The following is a 24,628-nucleotide window of genomic DNA, read 5'->3' as shown; positions in this document are numbered from 1 at the left end:
CCTGTCGATCGATAATATAACCGGCTTTTAAAGTTTATAAAATGAAAATAGTCTTTTGTTACGCTGATGTTTTTAAACACATATGTTTAGGGTACGATTTAATTCAATTAATACATTCTATTGGAATAGGTTATAAAAAACATTCCGAGGAAAAGTCTTAGCGGAAAGTCCTTCAGCAAATGTCAAAATCAAAAACTAAATCTCATAAAACAAACGGATAACAACTGTCATTTTCATGAATTGTTTCAGGCATTTTAATTTTTTTTATGTCATTTTCAGGCATTTGTAAATTCTTTTAATATTATTTTAATTGGTTATAGCATTGCCTTTGATTTTGTAAAATTAAAACATAACTAAATATATATTGCTATGTATTTACTGTTATGACATCTCGTTTTTCTACATACTGTCAATACTGTTATATTGGCATTGCATAAGTTCAGGCGTTTCTCCGACATATCTATATAATATTCTATGTGTTAGGTCAATTGCTACTGATTTAAAGTTTTTTTTTTTTATTGTGCTTTTACACAACTGTCCCAGAGTTATGAAAGATAAAGATCGTTCACACATGCATGTTTAACACAGGAGCTGTAGTGATTGTTGTTGGTTAATGTATGTCGTATTTATTTGTCGTCAACTGTTTTGTTATAATTTAGGCCGTGGGTTTTCTTATTTGAAATGTGTTACATTTTTTCGTGTGGTTCCTTTTATATCCGAATATACGGTATGGGTTTTCTAATTGAAATAGGTCTTCCGGTTGCCTATAAACGCGTTCATCCACTTCATTTGAACTCTGAAGGATAGCTGGCACATTGGTTATTCACATCGTCTCATATTTATAATGTATGTTGTATTGAAGGTGACATGTATAACACCGTTTTGACTATATACAGTCAACAGGAAAAGACACCACTACCACAGTCAGACGAAGTCTTGTTATGTACACCGTATACCACGCTTGACATGGTAGGTTAAACATTTGTTTATACATGCTGAGTTTTAATCTGTCAGTATGTCTTCTTAAGTTCATTTGGATTGGAGTAGGGAGATTTTTTTAGTTTGATTGGTTTATGGTTTGTTTGTGTTTTGTTTTTTTAATGTGGCGGGGATGCAAATATGAGCTTACAATATATATATTAAAACCATGGCAACCAAAAAATCTATAGTGTACTGCTAACTCTATATAAAAATTCAAAATATATGAGGAAAGCATGGAAACATATGTGTTTTGATATTAATGTTTAGGTTGAAGATCTTTGCTTGCTGCATTTAACCTTGAAGTAATAATAATTTGCTTTTATATTAAACCTCTTACATGGGTGAGAGAGAACTTTTTTATTCTATTAATTGAAAGTTATAACTATCTTTTTTTATTCCTGATACATTTATATGTTTAGTACTTGATTTTTGGGCAAAGTCTAATTTAAATAGTATAAACCTGAGCTTGCATTTCATCTGTTTTTACAAAATGTAAGTTTCAGGTTAGGAAAAACATATTATTATTTCGCTTTATAAAGTCAAAAATAAAGACTTGCTTTTTATGCATATATTATATATCTTATATTGTTTCACTTTTTCACTGGGTTTTAAAGGTAAGCAGACAATCTAAGTTATGTCTTTATTCACTAGTAGTTGTTTACATCATCCTGATATATTTCCATGGTTAATGACTCGATGATTCCAAGAATATGTGTACAATGTACTTAAAAACAACAACTGTTGAAAACTAAATTTCCAAAACTTGTATATTGCACAAGTAGATTTCAAATTATTCGGTTCCGATTTTGTTAATATGTTGGATTGTCATGATATTTTTGTTCGAAAACAACTAGCAGCCTCCAAAGTTTAAAAAATGTTGTGTCTCTTTCTATTTTGTCAAAAAGGGTGAATACACTTTGGTTTCTTTAAAATGGGAATTTAAGTATTGTGTTTTTTACCATTTGTTTCGTCTGTCAGTCGATTCCTTCCATATTTGTTGTCGACGGTTAAGTTATGATAACATATACATGAATTTGACAACGGATAGTAATCGTTGTTTAGCTACACATACAGCAATGTCATATCAAATTGTCTTTGTACTAGAACAACATTTCTCCTTGATAAGAAAACTAAAATTTTTGTGTTCAATTTAGACTTTACTTACAACATTCAAATTTCGAGAACGGTATGCAACTACAAAATCTGACGAGATGTTAGCAAATCATGATAATTTTTACATATGTTAAAAGATTTTTTATCGCTATCAAATTCTAGGTTGAAATATTTTGGAGAAGAGCAGTTGATCCTTGTAGTAATAAGATATATTGTTTGGTAAATGCGGCCTGTCTGGATTATGATATTAGCGATAAAGCCGAAAAGACTCTGCAGCGATTACTGAAAGATGCAGAATTTAAAGGTACTTCATATTTTCATACTACAAAACTCTTATATAGGATGTGGTTTAAAATACTTTTCTATTTTGTGAAATTATCCTTCACTTATATTTTGTTTAAGAAAATATAGAGCTATTGTTTATGTAGAAACGTTTTGCGATTATACCCAGGAAAAATTCAAACGATTCAATACGAATGAATTCTTTTCGTTTTATATCTGTTTGATGTTTCTGGTTGAAGTTTTACAAATTCAAAATATGAACCTAACATTTCTTATGCGATCTTCGAGTTCAATATACGATCTATGCTTAAGTTCATGCATACAACAAAAACGTAACTCATACATTTTAAATTTCTTTAGAGTCAAAGTACAGATTGATTGTTTTATGCAGTACTGAAAATGAGAATCAGTCTGTTATCGTGAGGGCACTGGCTAAATTTCACAGAAATCAAATGCCACTGAATGTTGATAAGATTAAAGATTATTTGTCATCAAAATTGAAGAGTGATTTACCAACTGATACAACCTTGCCAGCATGTAACGTAGATTTTGAGAGGTACGACAGTCGTTTTTGTTATACATAGATACGATTATTTGACAAATGGGTAGACCAAATTATATCCCTATGAACAAGTTCAATATGGTTTATTGGTTGTTTACTTGTCCACCCGTCTGTCCATCCGTCACTCCGGCATTTAGTCCGTCCATCTGTCCTGTTCTTACTATCACAGCTCATCAGAAACCACACAATAAAATATCATGAAACTGTTCACCCCTTTCAACTTAGTATTTTGGCCTGAATATACAAGTACAATAATGTTAACTCCTCTAAAACCACCCAGTTTAATTTCATGAAACTTTGTTCATAGTTAGACATTATATTAGAATCGCATAAAAACCATCCAACATAATTTCATGACACTTTGTTTATAGTTTAGACATTGTATTAGAATCGCATAAGGATATAATATGTAGATTGGCGGATCTATAAAACAAAATATTTAAGTTGACTTTTTAAGTAGTTGTGAGTCTTTAAACTTAGGAAACTGTTGATTTTTGTTTACTCAGTTACAATTTGAGGTCGTTGGGTATATGAGCTTGCTTACATAGGTTCTCAATTTATATTTTGTACTACCCTAAATTGCATTTTATTTACCCTTTCAAACATTATGTCTAGATTTTATAGGAATTACCCCGAGTGTTCGTTATATCTTCCGTTTGTCTATTTGTTTTGCCATTTTCACAGTTATAGTTTAGTTTTGTTTTATCAAAATGTGTGTTGTATACTGTTGCTGATCTTACGGTCCTTTTTCGTTTTTGCAATGTCGTTTATAGTGTGCATAGCTTATAAGTTTGATAATTCCTTTGGTATATTTGGCCTAATTTTTCATCACGTCTGTCGTATGTCGTCCGGCGTTAACTTTTACAAAAATCTTCTCCTCTGAAACTGCTGGGCCACAATCATCATTGATGTACCTAGTTTAAAATTTGTGTTTTTTGACCCGGTCAACCAAAACTAAGATGGCCGACATGGCTAAAAATAGAACATAGGGGTAAAATGCAGTTTTTGGCTTATAACTCAAAAACCAAAGCATGTAGAGCAAATCTGTCATGGGGTAAAATGGTTTATCAGGTCAAGATCTATCTGTTATTTCAGATGAATAAGACAACCCATTGTTGGGTTGCTGCTCCTAAATTGGTAATTTTAAGGAAATTTTACTGTTTTTGGTTATTATCTTGAATATTATTATAGATGGAGATAAACTGTAAACAGCAATAATGTTCAGCAAAGTAAGATTTACAAATAAGTCAACATGACCAAAATGGTCAGTTGACCCCTTAAGGAGTTATTGCCCTTTATAGTCAATTTTTAACCATTTTTCGTAAATCTTAGTTAAATTTTACAAAAATCTTCTCATCTGAAACTACTGGGCCAAATTTTACCAAACATAGCCAGAATCATTATTATGCTATCTAGTTTTAAAAATTGTGTTTTGTGACCTGGCAAACCAACCAAGATGGCCGCTACGGCTAAAAATAGAACATAGGGGTAAAATGCAGTTTTTGGCTTATAACTCAAAAACCATTAAGAGCAAATCTGACAAGGGGTAAAATTTTTCATCTGGTCAAGATCTATCTGCCCTGAAATTTTTAGATGAATCGGACAACTCGTTGTTAGGTTGCTGCCCCTAAATTGGTAATTTTAAAGGGAAACTTCGCAAAAAAATCCAAAATTTATATTATGTCCAGTCTGTAAAAAAATGCTCAAATTTATAGATATTAAAGTTTTATTCCGCTAAATAAGTGATCACCATCGATTTTAAATTTGAGTATCAGTTCTCTGCGATCCGCCAGTTTGTCACCTTCTCCGATGAAAAATCCCGATATGTCTATAAACCACAAAGGAACAAAACTACAGTAAACGATGTAGTCGTAATTGCGTGTCGATATCTTGTCAATCGTACGGTTGTTTTATCTGACTGACTAACTTGATACGGAAAATGGTCTTATTTTTTTAAATAACCATATAGTCTGTTATTTTTAAACTGATAATATTGGAATTAGTTAAAAAGTCAAAGTTCAAATCATAAATAAGTGTTTCGTGGAAATTGTTTTCGAAAATCTAATTCGTTCATAAATTAATAAACTTTATTTAAATAAATTCGGATCTTCCCTCATCTGATCACCAGCATGGCTAAAGGTATTACTCCCAAAGGTATTGGAAGGGGTGTAAGGTGACACGTCCAGGTATTCAATCGATTTCCTGTCCGGCGGGCTTGCAAGTTCATGCATCGTTTCACTTCTGTAGGTATTGATCAGTGTACACGACCGTAACTTATAACTTTCCATTTTGAACTATCAGCTGCATGTATAATAAATTATATATTTTTGTCTTGCGTGTCCAAAAGTAGTCATTACTTAACTCATACGCTTGTTTATAAATAACATTTCTGGTGTAAAGAATATTATTTATAAAAAAAAAAATACCAAAAAAATACAAATTTGAAGAAATACAAATCTATTTACATATTTTTCCAAGGGTTAATTTGGAAAAATGTAATTAATACTCGTTATCAATAGTTTAGGACAGATTGGAAATACCAGAATTATTGATTTAAAAAAATGTGCGCACTTGTCGACGATTCGTGTATACATACGCCTGGATAGAAAGTTACGGAACTATAGCTCAATTTAAAATATGTATACATGTATACATTGAACATAAGAGAGAAACATACATTTTGTGTAAATTGTATTAAATTTTGTAAATAGACTAGTCCACGTATGCCAACAGTATGTAATCAACGAATTCGATAGACTATTGTATACCAAAAGAAGAAGAAAAAAAGAAACAATTTGATTTAAATACAGGTCAATTTATGACTTTCATTGGTTCATCGAAGTTTAGAACATAGTAACTCACAGATTTATATATCAATTAGATTGTTCTCGAATAAAGGACGAAATTCGGCATCATTTCAATTGTTCTGACATTCATGTAAAATATATGCAACTGGACGTATCCCCAATATAAATAATATAATAAACAAAGTAATAATCCCCAAGTGATGTGAATATTTTCTTGGAAATCTATTGAGTATCAATTTCGGGATTTATTTTCTTTCTTGATATTCAATGACAGCAATTTAAAGAATAAACTGCTTGTCGGATATTTGTCCGCTTTAGGGGTATTCTTGCAAGTTGAACAGACTTATAATAACATTCAAAAATAGGGAAAGCTTAAATTTGTTGTCTTTTGATTTTAAACATCGTTGGTCAAATAGTTATTTAAGTATATATATATGTTGGGAGACGACGACTATTATAGTAGCCTCAGATTTTAATTAGGACGACGTTCCCGATTATGAATTAATTTGGTTGACGTTTTTCACACTTGAAAAGAATATCTATTCGTAATTTTTCGATTCCATTCCATGAAGATCCTTAAATTTCCTGTCAACTTTTTAAACCTCTTAAGTACAAAAGTTTTTTTTCTTTATTCGTACATATTATATTCCGCTTCGGTAGAGTTATCTTCAGATACTTTTAGATATTAATTAATACATGGCATTCAAAAGTCTAAATGTAAGTGTTCTCGTTCATTTTTTCGCCTTATAAAGAGAAAAATGCTTTAGTAAAGCTATTTCTAATTTCTAAGTCCCCCTTTTTTATGAGACATAAATAAAGGACAAGACTTGTATATCATTTCATTCTGAAATATGAATTAAGTTTCCCGTCTTTAACCGAAAATTGTGTATTTCTTAGTAAATTAACTTATTTGAATTCAAATAAATAATAGCACCAAATATAATTAAATAATTCCACGGCGATCAATTTTTATTTGTCACCAACTTGAATATGTATTTTTGATGTGTGTATTAAATGCTCCCACTGATCCGAATAGACAGTCACACCTGGCAAGGTGTGCCCTAGAGGCGTGGTTAAATACCGAAGTGCAAATAACAATTTACCTTTCAACAAGCCATCTACGAGTATTGCCACAGAACTGTGAATACACACATCGTATAAACCTAGTCATAGCAGAGATAGTAAAAGACCAATAAGAGTACACGATCATATTGTCTTTACAGATTATTGTACTTTAATTTTTTCACCTTATCAGTCCGAAAATGCATTTATTAAAAATAAATTTATAACTGTTTGTGTTGTCTACAAAAATAGTTCGAATATATACGTTTAACATAGAAAATTTATCTCATTAATGTGTACAATTGAACATCTGTGCGTTTTATCTTCTTATTATCGGATGGTTATTAGATAAAGCATAAGTCATTGGCGCGCTTACGATTACGTTAAAATATGATTAAAAACCAAGACTTTTAATGATTGTATTTTAAATCCCGGCATGCAAAAATCAGTAGAAACGTCACGACCTACAGGAAGTAGTTGATATTTTTTCATTAATTATTGAATTTCTCCTTTATTACTGCACATATAGCGATAAAACTTTGAGAATATATATACTATGTCATAATGAACATATTTAAACCATAAGTAAAAAATCGTGAATTTTCCCTTTAAGGAAATTTTGCTGTTTTGGGTTATGATCTTGAATATTATTATAGATAGAGATAAACTGTAAACAACAATAATGTACAGCAATTTAAGACTCAAAAATAAGTCAAAATGACCAAAATGGTCAATTGAACCCCTAAGAAGTTATTGTCCTATATAATCAATTTTTAACAATTTTCATAAAATTTGTAAATTTTTACTAACATTTTCCACTGAAACTACACGGACAAGTTCATTATAGATAGAGATAATTGTAAGCAGCAAGAATGTTCAGTAAAGTAAGATGTACAAACACATCACAATCACCTAAACACAATTTTGTCAAGAACAGTCTGCTTCCTTTGTTTAATTCACATATACCAAGGTGAGCGACACAGGCTCTTTAGAGCCTCTAGTTTAAATCTGTAGATGTCAACGTGTATTATTACGATAAATTATTGATTAAATATTATTTTCATTTATCTGGTGGTGCATCAAGAATAATCTAGGTCCAACATGAACTAACTTGCTCCAATATGCAGTATTGCATTATTAAGTGAAACAGAGAATTATGGATATCCTTACTCATGCGTGATATCACTCAAAGTTCTAGTTTAATATATGTTTATTGGTGTTAGATATAATTTTGTTCTACATTTTTGACAAGTATACTTTGACATGAGCTCTTTATAGCTAGCTGTTCGGTATGAGCCAATGCGCCGTGTTGAAGACCGTTCTTTGACCTATAATGGTTTACTTTTATTAATATTGACTTGGATAGAGAGTTGTTTCATTGGCACCCACACAATGTAACACATCTTTATCTAATTATTTAATTTCTGGTTTCTATATATTTACAACACACGTTATGGTCATGTATAAAACATGTAAAATTGATGCAGCTTTTATCTAGACAAAAAAGGTCAAAACTTTTTGAAATTTATACCGTAGGAATTTCTTGTGCTGTTTTTTATGGCTATATTTTATATTACTACGTAGTCTATATTATTATTCCTTTATGTCGACTGAAAAATTCTGGAATTTTTCCTCTTTTGTTCGATGGAAGGTATAGGTACGCAACCACCTTCAATTTGTGATTGCGTATCAAAATTATATATTTCTTTTTTTACTACTGACATTTTAGAAATTTTCCTGATCATATCGCTCAATACAAATGTGTTCGTACAATATCTATTCAATGTCTGTTGCTACCTACATGTAAAAGATGGACGAAAGATACCAGAGGGACAGTCAAACTCATAGAAAATAAAGTGACAACGCAATAGCTAAAAATGAAAAAAGACAAATAGACAAACTATAATACACATGACAAAACATAGAAAACTAAAGAATAAGCAATACGATCCCTATCAAAAACTAGGGGTGATCTCAGTTAATCTCGAAGGGTAAGGAGATCCTGCTCCACATGTGGAACCCGTCGTGTTGCTCATGTTATAACAAATCTGGTAAATAGTCTAATTCGGTAGGTCACATTCATGAAAGGGAAGTGGATTATAGTTACGATGTAAGGAACATATCCGATATCATTTGTGAAACGGTTATTCCATAACGGTCAACCAACTTTTGATGGCGTCTGTAAAATTCATTAACCTAAGTCATTTGTGCAAGATTGTTATAGTTTAATAAGAATTGATTTATATGATTCATTTTATATCATAACCATGAATTTTTCAATATTGTTGTTGTTTGGTACACTTTTTATGCGTTTATATGATTTATGTTTTGTGGTCATGTACAGCGCCCTCATATGAAAGATCTTTGACCAGTATTTAGAATTTTTATATATATCTGTATATAACATAACGAGTGTGGCATAAACATTATAGACAGATAGATATAAACAACTTTTATTGATTGTGTGGATATCTTTTATCACATTGTCATTATATTCTGCAATACAATGCCCCATTGTTTTGCACCTCTTTCTGATATTGTTTTGAAATAAGATAAATATGTGTAGAGAATCAATTGTAAAGAATACAATTCAACATTTTAGAAGCACAATCAGAGTAGTGAAATCTTGGAGAGCAGGAGTAGGCAAAACTCTATTTAAAAAACGAATGACTGAGGAGCTTCAAAAGATACTACTATCGGAGTCCGTTGACTCCATAAACAGTCTAACAATTCCTCTTCACGAAAAGATACTTAATACTGACGAGGTCATGAATGTCCTTCTGAGTGTAACCCTTCCACCGGAAATAATTGTACCAAGAATTTTCCATTTTGACATATCTCACGAGGTTTGTATTCTTTTATAATTATCAGTTATTTGTGATAGAAATGCTTATTATATTTTTGTAACAATTTTGATTAAGTAAATTTCCTTTGCTGTTGGGAATGAATAACAAGTAAAGCTATAGTATTGTTATCAAATTAGCGTATTTTGATGTATAAACATTACTTTTTATATTTATAAAATCAATTTGTAACTATATTCCCTGAAGCAATTTGTAAATATGTGACTTCTATCAATTTATGAATATATGACTTACAGCTAATTTTTAGCATATGACTTGAAAGTATTTGTAAATTTTTGATTTGAAACAAGACTTTTGTTTCTATTTTTGTTAAGATTAATGTTTGTGCAGTCTCTTCAATGCATACGATAATGACATTCTACATTGTTTATGAAATCATTAAAGTACACCTATCAATATATGGGATCAGCAGCTTTAGTTCTGTCAATGAGAGATATGTGGATTATTCTATTTCCGTTAGAATCAATTTCGTGTAGAAAGATTTTAGTATTGTTATATCATTTTGAACTTGATTGGTAGTCCTGTCTTATCCGGGTAATGCAAGAGAACCGTTATATATTATACCAAGTATATAATGAGTCCATATTATAATATTTATGCTTTTTGATTAAAATATCAGCAGATCTTTTTCCGTATATGGCACCCTTCTTGTTGATTATTTTAGTTCATATCCGGCAACAAGTCTAATTCTAAAGTTAACATTCGGAAAAACTGGATGAAAATAAATTGTTGTTGGAATATATCTGTCGTCATCTGTGAATCAGATATTCCATAACAGTCATTTAATTCATCATGACGTCCGTTAAATATACAAAGAGACAGAAATAAACTGATTATTATGGTATTCATTTTACAAAATTGTTGGTTTATCATATATTTGTAGCATTTGAACATTCATTATTCCCCACAACGTATTGACTCCACATTTTTTCTTATACGAAAATAGAACACATTGATTTCTGTCTAAACAACATTTACTATTTCAGGTACAAGAAGGTGTGGATGATTTCCTTTTCGACCTGATTATACTAGGATGTTTACACCATAGTTCTGGAAATGTTTGGAGAAAAGATGCAATAGATTACTACATAATAGAATCTATGCCACCACTATCAAAGGGAACTGGTGTTCAGGTTTTAAATTTAAAAAAAATGATTTTTACACAATAAATATAAGTCTATAATGTAAATTTCACACATAACTATGTTCTAATTCCTTTTTTGGGGTATTTCATATATATTATTTGATTGTCAATGAATATGTTATTTGTTTTGAAATTGAATATGAAGAAGGATAACTAAATAATTGCTTGGCAAAAACTTAAGTTCTCCGTAAAGTATGACAGAACCTGCGATAACTTAAATATCCTATTTATATCGTATTTGTTTCGTGATCTTTATCTTTGATACTCCACTTCTATACCTTGCTTTCTAAACTGGTAGCATAAAGTAATGTATTTAATTCTGCCACCATATTATTGGTATATATTTAATCAATTTATATTAAAAAGGATATATTTTGTAGGAGGATACATTTACATGTATGCACCATTGTTTAGAAGTTTTACCAGACATTTTATGCAGAGCTCCTCAGGAATCTTTAAATATTCTGAATAAAACAGCAATACCAAAAGATTATTCTACACGCGATCGACTGTTTGATCAGATTGAATTCCAAAGTACATTGTTTCAACGACCTTACCAGTACTTGAAAAGACATGACACAAACAGTAAATTAACTGATATAAATTCTAAGGTACCAGAAGGAGATGCAGCTCATTGCCTCACAACATTGCTAAGGTATTTATTATAAAATAGTACACCAGTAACATAATTTTTAACGTACACAATATGTTATATTGGTAATAGCAACTCGATTAAAAAAATCGAGCATTAGTATATGAATTACTTCTGCGGAAACCTGTTATATTGTAAAATGATATGACTAAATTAATAAATTGTGACAGGTTGTCAACATGAATTGTAACGAAGCAAATCTGCGTAGCTCTATTCTTTAAACAAAATCTGTTCATAATAGGCAAAAACGATATTGCAACGGCTTTTTTATTGCTTTGAAGACGAAAATATTTAAGGGCATACGATACAGTATTGATTTCGTATTTACAAGTTGATGAAAATTTGCATATAGGCTATTTTTTACCTGATTAAATCAAATATGTAATAAAAAATATACCTTCATGTGCTACTTTTTGAATTAAATGAGGTAGAAATTTTGTATATTTGCTCAAAATTCGGATCTGTTGCCGTATTTTCCTTTTCGAAAGAAAGACATAACTTTTTTTGTTTTAAAATATAAACACAAATTGTTTTTTGTTAAATAGTTTGTAATTTCTGTTTTCTAAAAATGTATTCCCTTTATTTCAGAAATAACTCATATTTATCAAATGATCATGAATTGAGAAAAAAACGTAATTTTTTGCTGTATATTTATCAAAATTAAAAATATTGCACTATTTACAGTTTTATAAAATTTGGTCCACATAATCTCCCTGCAAAATAAAACAAAATGTCGGTTTAAAAAATGGGGGTCCATGCACTCGTTTTCAAATTAAATCAGTTTGAATGATAAAAATCAGTCGAAAAATGCATCTTTTCCCGATATGTCACAGTTTGACGTCGCGAAAATAACATTAAAACTTCAGCAAAGTCATTACCTCCCCCTGTAACTGTATCGTATGCCCTTAGGTAACTTAAAATAGATGAAATAAACTATTAATTACCCTATTTTTCCCAGTCATTGTGGAGTAAAAGATCCGTCATGGTCAGAATTGCGGCATTTTGTTGGTTTCCTTGACAAGCAACTGCGAGATTTTGAGGTATCAAACTTCTGTAGTGCTGCTGTATTAGAAGATTTGCCAGGATTTCCCCAGTTTGTCCTGAAGTTTCTCATACAGATGTCTAGAGTAAGTAGGCTTTGTAAAATTTTAACTGCAGACAGCCTGTAACTTTATCAATGCCAATATATCATTTTATGCTTAATAATGACATAGGTAGAATAGTAATAAAGAAAAAATGAAAAGTTATCGCTAACTGCTTTCATCTATTGAAAGGTTATCTATTTGTTCTGTTTAAATAACTTTCAGAAACCATACGAACTAATAGAATTTGAATAACTGACTATAAAATGAAGGCGTGCGTTAAGCTCACACTAGTAACCCGAATTTAACTTGATCGGACAAAAACGTGTTAACGCTGTTTAAATGAAATTAATCGTCATTTGATAAAGATTGACAAAAATTAAAAATCATTTTTAATTTATTTCAATGCATATCAAATCATTTTAATGCCAGTCAAATAGCTTCGCTTGCGGTCGTTCAATTTAATTCAAGTTGGCGGTAAGTTACGTCAAACAAATAGGCCACGCCCCCGTTAAACTATTTCAAACTGGTATCAATTCGTTTTAAACCGTGTTGCGACCCGAGCTTTTAACAGGTAAATCACTCAAGCAAAACATCATCGATGTATCTTTCGTTTATTTGTTTCAAACTTTATCGACTTATATATATAAATGCGTGTATTCTTATTAAAGTAATATACTTCACAATTTAAACAAATGAATGATCAATACACGTAACATATAAGGAATTTAAATAAAAACAATAAAATATTGGTGCACGGTTTAAAAAATTCAAAACTTGAGAATCTGTTAAAAATAAAATAGTTAGATGTTTAACATATTTTTAATTTGCCCGAATGCAGTAGATCTTTATCTCACATATTCGTTTCAAAACTTGCTGAGTGCTATGAAAACTTGTGAATGTAAGTAACGTATGGTCCATTGCAATGACTTACAAACTTTAGGTATTCCTGTATATTTCCGTTTCTCTTTTTCTGTCTTACTATAGTGTACTCGTTAATTAAATATAGACACGGAAATTAAAGTATCTTACAGAAATTATTTATTTTTCACATAGTTCAAATCGATGTATCTTATAGTTTCGGTCAACAACAAATATTCCCTAGCTGTATATTGATATATGAAATAGCTTGTAATAAAAACAATGTTGTGTTAAATAATAAAATGAATTAACATAATGTTAACATTTGTTGAATTTAATAAACAGTTAAGTCTTGTACAACATTGCAAATAAAGGAACAGCTCAAAAAACTTTTAAAACTGTGTCAAATTGTAATATCGGTCACTGACGCGAAACGGGCGTTAATTGCGGACAAGCAGCACATTACGGTAATTGTGAAATGTGGTTCCGATTCTGTAAAGGGATTATTGTGCTGTCATTCACCGTGACGTACAAAAAGTCTTGCTATAAATAAAAATATATTCGGTATATATGAGATAAATTTTAGTCTGCGATAACGATGGGTTGGTTGATTTAAGTTTTACGACCTTGACTTGCTCTAAGTCGACATTCTCTTACGTCTAATGCATTTTATTTACGTTTAGGGCATATTATATAAGTCTACCTACCAAATTGAAATCAAAATAAACATTATTAAAATAAACAAGAATGGAAAAGAAACAATTATGCACTGTTGCACTGATATAATTTTTATTAACTATATTTTAGCGGTAATGTCCAAATTAAAAACTAATTGTCGTACAAAAAAATAATTTATCGAGGTGCTTTCGTTGAAGTTCGCGTTACATATCAAAATGAATGTGATTGGTCGGAACGTTTGCAAACTTTCAATCCAGGTGTTCTCATCGAGGTCCGCGTTCATTTTTCAATTCAATACACAATATTTCATCTAGGTGCTTTCGTTGAAGTTCGCGTTACATAGTAAAACGAATTTCATTGGTCGGAACATTTGCAAACTTTCAATCCAGGTGTTCTCATCGAGGTCCGCGTTCGTGTTTCAATGCAATACACAATAAGAAGTCCAATATGGTAAAAAAAAAGAATTTTAAACTGAAATTGAACAAAAAAGAAATAATAAAAAATATAGTCTATAATATGTAAATATTTATTTAAGAAAGCTAACAATAAGATGAAAGAAAAATATGTGATGCTTAAGAACATTGATCTGGGCCGTAACAGCCTTATGTTGGAAATTTTAAAACAAAGTTGAAACAAAGGCTTGTCTTCATATCAAATTGTTTTCACGGCCAATTTCTTGCAAGAAGCAAACTCCCATTATGTCAGTGTCGCCCCTGCATGTTTTTGCGTGATCCATGCATGTTTCTGATTTACTTGTCTTTTGTTCATTTACTGTCCTACTGTATGGCTATAGTCTAAGTGTTAATTGTCATTTGAAATACTTTAAACCTGCTTATACTGGTTGGTTCCACGTGAATCTTATGATAATAGTTCATGCATAAATCACCGGAATTTGGTACACGTAAAATGCACGTAATTTTTAAAAATTACATTGTTAAAATAATGGTGGTGTCGTTGCTTCATCCATGCAGAAATAGAGTACTTTAAAAATATGATTCAGTAAAAAGTTTTATAATTGCTCGGTTTTTGATGGTTGTTTTACGGCGGTACGTCTAAACGGGCGCACTACGTTTGCGCGCATTTGAGGATTAAAATGTTTTACGTTTGCGCGCAGCTTTTGATTACATTTGCGCGCATTCTTTTTACATGTATCCTCAGGTAAAAATATTAAAAAAAAATTATTAGATTATAAATGACCATATTTTTTTGTATTTTCATATCGACTATCAATTATTAATTTTGAAAATGGTTTGTTAATTCAAATCATATATTGTTCATATTAAATTCTAAAACCAAGTATAAACTCCGTTATAGTCTATGGTCAAGTTACAATAGATGGGCTTTGTCACAGATTTTCTTAAATTTTGCATACACCTTTGACTTGTTGAATTGTAGATATAGGAAGATGTGATGTGAGTGCCAATGAGACACCTCTCCATCCAAATAACAATTTAAAAAGTAAACCATTATAGGTTTAAGTACGGCCTTCAACACGGAGCCTTGGCTCACACCGAACAACAAGCTATAAAGGGCCCCAAAATTACTAGTGTAAAACCATTCAAACGGGAAAACTAACGGTCTAAAAAAAATATGCGGTTTATCTCTTTTTATTCCCTGCCTTATGAGGCTTATACTAACGGAACGGGTACTGATACTTGTAAATATTTGTACAAATAAATAAATAAATAAATATTACAATCTGTTTTTTTCCTAAAAAAAATTACTGATTGAATTCTTTCAAAATAGGTGCATTCGGAGATTTAGACTAACGGACGGGGTACTGATACTCGAAATAATTGAACACATTTATAAATAAATTAGTATTACTACCTGTATTTTACCTGAGTTTACCTGTCAAAAAAATGCGCGCAAATGTAATCAAAAGCTGCGCGCAAACGTAATGATTTTTGCGCGCAAATGTAATGGTAATGCGCGCAAACGTAATGCACCGGTCTAAACACTGCTAAGGACTCCTTAGTGCACTAAGGACTATACAATGCCACTAAGGACTAGAAAGAGTACTGTTATACGTGTTATTTTTACATATTATGTTAAAGATTGATATTTAATGCATAAATTTCAAATTTTATAGAAAAATAATCATAAATAAAAAAGATATTCAACATTTTCTAGGCACGTGCCCATTTTTCTTTGATATACCGAAAATCAATGAACCGATTGACACGTGCCAAATAATATAACAACTGATTAAACAATCATATATTCTTTAATCTAAGCAATTAATAATTGTATCGAAAAGATTAATACTTGATTATTTTAATAAAATGTGTTGTTCTTATTTAAAAGTTAAAATGATTGAAAGGACAAATAATTTTGCTTTTGTTTCATTTATTTCCCGGCATAGTTATTTGCCATAGGTTTTAATGTTGATGTGCGCCTAACTAATAAGTAAGAGTGTGGTCAGCTTGGTAAAATGTTTATGTGAGAGACATGAAGACAAAATGAATATATATATTTATAACTTTTTTGTTTTTATTTTAATTCCGACAAAGATGCGTTACAAATGGCTTCACTAAAACATGAGTAAATTCCGAAAAAAAAAACACCCTATCAATCATGATTTTTATTTGTCCACTTTCTATTATGAATGTTCCACAGTGTTAAGTACATTATTTACGAATAATTTCCTGCATTTGTCAATTTAAAGTTAAAGATATAATTTTGACAGAAAAAGAGAGTGCTTTGTAAAAATTACTCACTGTTGAAGGCCGTATGGGTAACTTAAAGTTATTAATTTCTGTGTCATGTTGTCTCTTGTAAATAGTTGTCTCATCACCAACCCGGTTTTTAGACAATGAATAGAAGTTAAAAGCTACTACATACTTTAAATTTGGAAGTACCCATGCAGCAGTAAGAAAAACATGCTACAATGCCGGACCCAAGTCCGAATAAAGGGGTAAGGAAGTAATTTTTCTTTTAACTGGCACAATCGTATGTTTTATTTTTGGCGCAAATCATACCATCTAATTTTAAAACATGTGGCGCAAACGTAACATTTGAGAAAAAAAGTTGTGGCGCAAAAGGACGCATTTTTGGCGCAAACGGATATCTCCCACCAATCCTACCACATCATTTTTTATATTGGTTGCAAAATTTTTTTATCGTATTGAAGTCGTATTTGTCCAGAAATATATTGCTCAAACGTGTTCTTCATCTGATAATAAATTTTGAAAATGAACCATTATAGCATACGCACAAAAAAATAATTTCTGTTCAAATCCCTCTGTTTACTTGTAGCTGGCATTAAATAAGTTTGGTTACATGTAGTAATTTTTTTTTATCAGATTATTTAATCACTTTGTGATTGCAGAACCTGCTGCATTGGCTTGTATGTGTGAACGTTATTCGATAACGTCAGCAACGATAACTCGTGGCGTAATGTCAACTTACTGTCAAGACAGACGCTTTTAAAGAAAATAAAGGAATATGGAGTAAACGTATACGGAACAAGTAATCGCACACAAAGTCAATGCTTGACAAAATACAAATAATTAATGGTCAGCGTTTTTATTCCTGTTCATCTTTATATTCCCAAAAGGGTCTTCAACAATGAAAGATTCACTTGTTTAGGGATGACATCAAAAGATCGATGTAGGATAAAAAAAACTTAAATCAAATAGTTTTTTTTTTGGGGGGGTCAACTTTGCTGCAAGTTTTGTTAATCTAAAATCGATTTTACATATATCCCTATTGGTCAATCAATTTTTACCAGATTAAGTTAAGAGGGGTGTGTGTGGAGGTCAGTGAATTCAGTTTTGTATCCTTCATTGAACTTTCGATGTCGTCCCTTACCAGAACAACAAAAAAACACTAGCTAAGAGTACTTAAGTTACTGACAGCTATAGTTCACACTCCTACGTTTGAAGTCTTCCTGTCCATCATCCCGCAATCGTTATTTTTGAAGATCATATAAGTGAATAAATAATTCGATTTTCTGCCTCAGGACCTGCGCATATATGAAATACTTAACACTGAACATTGAACCTGGTTGTAATTTGCAATTTTTATTTGTAATTTTTCCTCACTAGGTAGGTGAAATTATGTATAACATCAAATGTATTGTAAATTGCGAAAATGCATTACGAGCATATTCTATAATTTTAAGTTTGAATTATAAAGAGTTTAATTTTTTTCAAATATTGAATACGCAACAAAATCTCTGTAATTTTACCAATGTATTATTTATGTTTATGTTAAAGGCGTTTGATTGGATATTAGTTAAAGGTAGGCGTGGTTTTCGGTAACTTTCCTCCAATCAACTGGCCTATTCGACAAACATGTGTGCGCTGATGCGTGCAAACTGGCTATTGTAACGGCACATGTCTTACATCAGAATCTATCGTGCGTGACCAATGTTTATTGTAAAATTTCTTGTCATGTGAGCAAATTATCAGACATACAAGTTCTAAAGGTTACAACTTGAATTTGCTTTTTGAAAGATTATTTTCGGCAGTGCCCCTGATATACGATGTAAAGTGTTTAAGAAAAACAAGACTTTAAATGAAGGATGCATATTACCAGAGAATATAATCTGGGACTATGCCAGATATAATGTATGTATTTTATGGCTCGGATATTAACAATAAAATGTTCTGAAAAAATCAAGTGTCCGATAATTTGAATAATCTGATAAAGTTATCTCGATCACTGTCGACAAAATATTATTGCATGGATGGTAAACTGCTGATTTTTATTTCTAGACATGGTTTGTGACTGTTATAATAGACAACTATATGCATTCTGGTTTACGTTTACAAAGAACACACTATACATTTTTTCTGAAATATCAATCCTTTTTGGACAGACTTGCTTTTTCCTTGTATTTGTAAAAAATATAAGACGTTTCATTTTATTTGAAACCCCAAGGGTGACTGGGGTATAGAAATATGGTCACTTGGTCTTCTCCCGACCGGCAGTATAACGTTTGCCGAAGTGGGGCGTCCGTTTGGCTGTGCGGGATGTATCAAGTTCGCAGTCACGTCCGGTCAGAAGGGGGACGTTAAATCCGATGCCTCGTGTAAAGAGAGTGCCACGCTCTTTGCACGTTAAGAACCCTTGCAACAACTCTTTGAGGGGTCCGTAGGTGGCATGTTGCAAGGCAAAATTTCTGTCCCTATCCAATATACCCTCTTTTCCTGTGGCAGTCCAAATTTCCCCGATCATCTTAGATGACCTCTATTACAACAACCTACCTATTGTATTTATTGTTAACTTGTTCTCGTCCTGAATATGCATGAAATATTTGCCACTGGACGTTAAGCAACCAACAATCAATCAATCATTTTATTTGAATACTTCAAAAATTGCTTCAAAATACTATAGGCCTGTATTGTTGTTATTTTTTTAGGGTCAATGACTCCCCCCCCCCCCCCAAAAAAAAAGTAGTAAAATAATTGTATATTTGATTTAAATAATTGTTTTAAAACGTAATAGAAATAAAGGTCAGCCAAACCCAAATTCAGCAATAAGGCGAGTCATTCACCGGGTTTAATTTCTTTTACCGGTTTTGAACTTCTTGTTTTGTTCAATAAATAATAGTAATCTTCTTATCTTGTTCAATAAAAAATAGTAAAATTTACTTTCCATACACATGTTTGACTTCTAAATAACACTAGGAAATAAAATTTGTCACAATTTCGCTTTTGTCGTCTGCTAAAGTTAGTTTAATTTGGTATTGTAATATGCACATGAGATACTTGTCACTGAACGTTGAACAAACAGTAGCTATCCACCAATCCATCAGTGATTGCGATACTTCTGTTACATACCCGTGATTTTGTCACATGTTTGGTACTATTATTTGAACAAAGTTCGTGTTGTAAGCCGAATTTGTCCTACATTTTAATTGCTCTTGTCAAGTAATACATTCCTTGAACTGGTTTAAATGTTTAACTAAATCCTATGATATCAATTTTGTGCATTGGTTTTTTGAAACACAATTTTGTTAATTTGAGCGTGTCAACACCTAGTCTAGTAGTGATTTCGGTTTGTATGACCATACAACATATTTATATATTAGTATTACAGTAAGTTATTGTTTCATTTTACATGTTTACCATTGATAACATCAAATAAAATATGTTGCAGGTTGAACTAAACCATAAAGGAAGGATCTAAAATTTAAACTATGTATGTTTAAACTATTATGAATGCGGAGTGGGGGTATTGCACGATAGCCTCAGTAGTAATATGATACTTTGATATCAAATGGACTACAGTTAAAAAGTTGCATTTACTACCAATCCATGCACAATAGTAAGATGTATGTTCCTGAGCGTATTATGGACAAAGAAAAGGGTTGTGGTGTACTTTAAAAATTTGAACTAAGTATGGTAGAATGGTTGCCATACGCCTTCATATTACAAAAACCACCAGCGTACACTACAGCATAATTACGATTTCAGTTGTTATAGTTCACACACAAATCAATTGGGCTAGTTTAATCTACTGCATGGTTTATTCCATTGGCAATCATATTCAAGAAAATTCATATTCTGTATGAAGCTTGATTGAGCCGTAGATTCACACAGATACCGATCATAGTTATCTTTTCTTCATTTACATAAATGAATGTCGGGAATCGGAATATGGCAGTTATACATGTATCCTCAGTTTATATTTATTTTGAAACATTATCGAACTAACACGACTTAAATTTCTCTTTAAAATTTACTTTGCACTAAATATCTAGTAAATGACTTTACATGGGAATAACTTGGGGTGTATTCGTGTATACTAGTATGTAATGATAATAAAAAGAAACCAACAGCACTATTTGACGAAGACGAAATTAAGGATTGAATTTTAACGTCCAGTGACATATATTACAATGATGTCGAAACAGAACTTGAAATTGACAATAGGTATTCCGTCGCTTTTCCAAAGAATTCACGCTTAGTTGCGATTTCACGTGCTATTTTGAAGAGACATGTTTTGTCGAAATGCACATCTGGTGCAAGAAAATTGGTACCGTTAATTTTATTACAACTTCGGGTTCGCATTATACTTATATTTGTACAAAATAACTAACATTAAAAAAATTGTGATGATTTCTTTAACTGTTCTTGAACGTTCTAGTTTTAATATAAATCTGTGATTTTTCTATATTCGTACTTTCGACGAAGCAAAACAAGTTCGATCTAGACCTAGACAAATTAATTTGATGCATTTAGCAATATTCAATCGTTGTACAAATTTATTGTAGAACATGTAGAAAATCCGTCTTTTTCGGATAAAAAAAATCTACTTTGTTAACTCGGATCGAAAACTTACAATATAGTTCATCCTATTGAAACATGAACGCGGACTACATTGAGAACATCTTGGATTGAAAGATTGCAAATCTACTAATCCAATGAAATGCTTTAGATTTAGAATGCAGACCTCAACGAGAACACCTAGATGAATAACACACTGTAATCTTTAGACCGTCGAACAGATAGCGATAATTCCAGACTTCTTCTTCTTCTTCTTCTTTTAGTTCAAATAAGGTCACCATATAGAAGAATACAAAGTCATACTGCCAAGGAATTGTATATTAGGAATTGTATATTTACAATCCCTTGATGCTGCTGTACATGCCTGATTGACAAAGATTTAATAAAATTGAATTATTCATAAAAATGTGTATCACAATTTAAGTGTTTCTATATTAAGATTGTGATTAAAAATATGCATTTTATGTACTTGTTTTGGTTTGGATTTGTTTATTCAAAGCTCGCGAGAACAGCTGATCTCTTTAGGCCGTAACAGTGGTGGTAGATATTCACAGATTTCATATTCATGTGACAATAATAATGTGTCTGTTTTTTTAAACCAATTTAGAATTGGTGTATATATGTCTCCGCTGATAATAATTCTATGTTAGATAAACATAATTATTTGGAATTAAAAGTTGTATAGTTACAATAAGTACATTTTCAAAATCATTTATTTATTTAGGCTTGATGAAGATCTACATGATTTAACGAATAAATGTAAGAAGATGTGGTGTACTTGCCAATGAATTAGATCACCGTACAGCCTTCAACAACGAGCAAAAACCTAACCGCATAAGCGTTTATATCATTTCCCAAAATTACAAATATGAATTCAAACAATTCAAACAAGAAAACTATCGGCCTGATTGATGTACAACACTTATAGAAAAATATATACAAAAACGACAACCACTGGTCACTGGGGATTCAAACCATATGTCCCAATCGAAAAATAATTTCGTCAAACAAACGGGAGTTCTTATCTACAGAACAAAACCTGGATCCGCCATTGTACAGTCTCCTGGCTAGTATACCTGTAGGATAGTCAAAGATAATGGCGTTAAACAAATATTTTCTTTATTTATGTTTTTATTCCATTCAGATCTTCAATTTGTCGATTGATTAATAAAAAAACGAAGCAAATATTTTAGTTAATCTACCAGTAATTAAATGTTAGTACGATCTTCTGATAAGATTGTAAGACTATATATTGCTATTTGGCTGTGAAATTTGGAGATTTAGTTTTATTGATGCATTAGAAAGTTAAACTTGAAAAAAATCAACCCTAGCTTTATGGTTTATGGAGAGCTAGGCGCTTATCCTATGTCAGTATATGTGGAACACCGTATGGTATATTTTTTGGTCTAACATTGTAAACAGTTCTGATAGTAAACTATATAGATATATTTATAAACTCAACGTAGATGGTGGATTTACTTAGCTATAGAAAGTGGAAGAGTTTATGGTATAGCAAGAAATAATAGAATATGTACTTTTTGTAAAAATGATATAGAGGATGAGTTTCATTTCATCCTCAAATGTCCACGTTTTCAAGGTTTTAGAACAATTTATATGAAGCCATTTTATTGGAAAAAAACCGTCGATGTACAAATTTATTAAACTGATGAGTACTAATAATGTAAAAGAATTGTGTAATTTAGGTAAATTTACATTTAGATCTTTTGAGCTTAGATCCGAAATGTTAAAATAATGTTTGTTTATTCTACAACACCTTCTGCTGTCACATAGTCTGTGTTTATGTAGATATTATATGTATTATTGCTGTTGATATAATTGTATACCTATAGTTTATATAGACTTTGGTAATAAAGATATATACTTTCGATTGGTTGATTTGTATCAAAAATATCTTGAAAAAATATGGATTTTAAAATATTTGGTTAAATCAGAGTAACTATAGTTTTAATCCAAACTATTAAACAGATTGTTTTATCATTTTCAGCAGACTTGGAAATCAGAAATGGAATATTCTCCAAAAGTATTATGTCTAAAACTGTTTAAAGAAAACTTTGAATTTGAAGAATATTTAGACGTATTACGTTATAAAGATAAGATAACGTTATGAAGGTTTAGAACTGAAAATCATCGGTTACCTATAGAAACCGGTAGATGGCGTAGAATTATGAGACAGGAAAGGTACTATGTACTTTGTAACTCTCAAGAGATTGGTTGATATATTTCACTATATTCTAAACTGCACAACTCAAACAGAAAGTAGAAGACCTTTTCTTAAACCTAACTATGTAAGCAGAGTAAATGTTTCGAAATTGGGCACTTTAATTATTTGAAAAAATATTGTGTTTTGAAAATTTTGTGTAAATCGCTCATTCTTGTTGCTCGTTTCAAGTTGTGCAAATTGTCATACGCAAAATCTGTATGTTAATATTATATGTAAAAATATCTTTCTTTTTACCGTTAACTTGGTTTTATAAGAAATAAAGAATCTAAATTAAATAATACAATTAATTTTATTTAGTTTTTTGGATTAAATTACCTTAAATTAAAGGATGTGAAAAGGTATATAATTGTAACTTTTTCAAAGTTCAAGTCAGTGATCAATTATTGATTTAAGTGAATAAATCAAATTTATTTTCTCTAGGAATAAATCAAATCAGGAACATATATATTGTAAGGTATACTGTTCCCAAATTGAATAGTATACAAATCATAGTAATAATTATTCATCAGCGAAAAGGATAGTATTTGTATTGTGTTTGAAGAATCGTAAAAGTGTTTTATTTTCTAAATTCTATTTATTTACTCGGACATCGTAGAGTTTAAAATTATTTTTTTTACCATTGTGTATTGAATTGAATCACGAACGCGGACCTCGATGAGAACACCTGGATTGAAAGTGTTCAAATGTTCCGACCAATGAAATTCATTTTACTATGTAACGCGAACCTCAACGAAAGCACCTAGATGAAATATTGTGTATTGAATTGAAAAATGAACGCGGACCTCGATGAGAACACCAGGATTGAAAGTTTGCAAAAGTTCCGACCAATGACATTCATTTTGATATGTAACGCGAACTTCAACGAAAGCACCTAAATGAAATATTTTATTTGTACGACATTTAGTTTTTTTTAGACATTACCCCTTAAATATAGTTAATAAAAAATATATCAAAGCAACAGTGCATGATTGTTTCTTTTCCATTCTTGTTTATTTTAATAATGTTGATGTTGATTTTAATTTTGTAGGTAGACTTATATTATATGCCCTGAACGTAAATA

General features: G+C 31.0%; 1 protein-coding gene across 1 annotated transcript in view; it reads left to right on the top strand.

Annotated features, from left to right (window-relative positions):
• LOC134687715 (E3 ubiquitin-protein ligase rnf213-alpha-like) overlaps window positions 1–23,454 on the top strand; it is a 117,332-nt gene extending 93,878 nt beyond the window's left edge. Inside the window, exons 36-43 of the mRNA XM_063548172.1 lie at window positions 863–969; window positions 2,257–2,398; window positions 2,737–2,932; window positions 9,410–9,653; window positions 10,658–10,804; window positions 11,196–11,470; window positions 12,426–12,594; window positions 23,332–23,454. Coding sequence (XP_063404242.1) covers window positions 863–969; window positions 2,257–2,398; window positions 2,737–2,932; window positions 9,410–9,653; window positions 10,658–10,804; window positions 11,196–11,470; window positions 12,426–12,594; window positions 23,332–23,454 — 1,403 coding nt within the window. The remainder of the gene's footprint in view (window positions 1–862; window positions 970–2,256; window positions 2,399–2,736; window positions 2,933–9,409; window positions 9,654–10,657; window positions 10,805–11,195; window positions 11,471–12,425; window positions 12,595–23,331) is intronic.
• Window positions 23,455–24,628: the final 1,174 nt, after the last annotated feature.

The sequence above is a fragment of the Mytilus trossulus genome, chromosome 10 (genome assembly GCF_036588685.1).
Source record: "Mytilus trossulus isolate FHL-02 chromosome 10, PNRI_Mtr1.1.1.hap1, whole genome shotgun sequence".
Lineage (NCBI taxonomy): Eukaryota > Metazoa > Mollusca > Bivalvia > Mytilida > Mytilidae > Mytilus > Mytilus trossulus.
The sequence above is the reverse complement of the archived record's forward strand: the minus strand, read 5'-3'. Positions and strand labels throughout refer to the sequence as shown.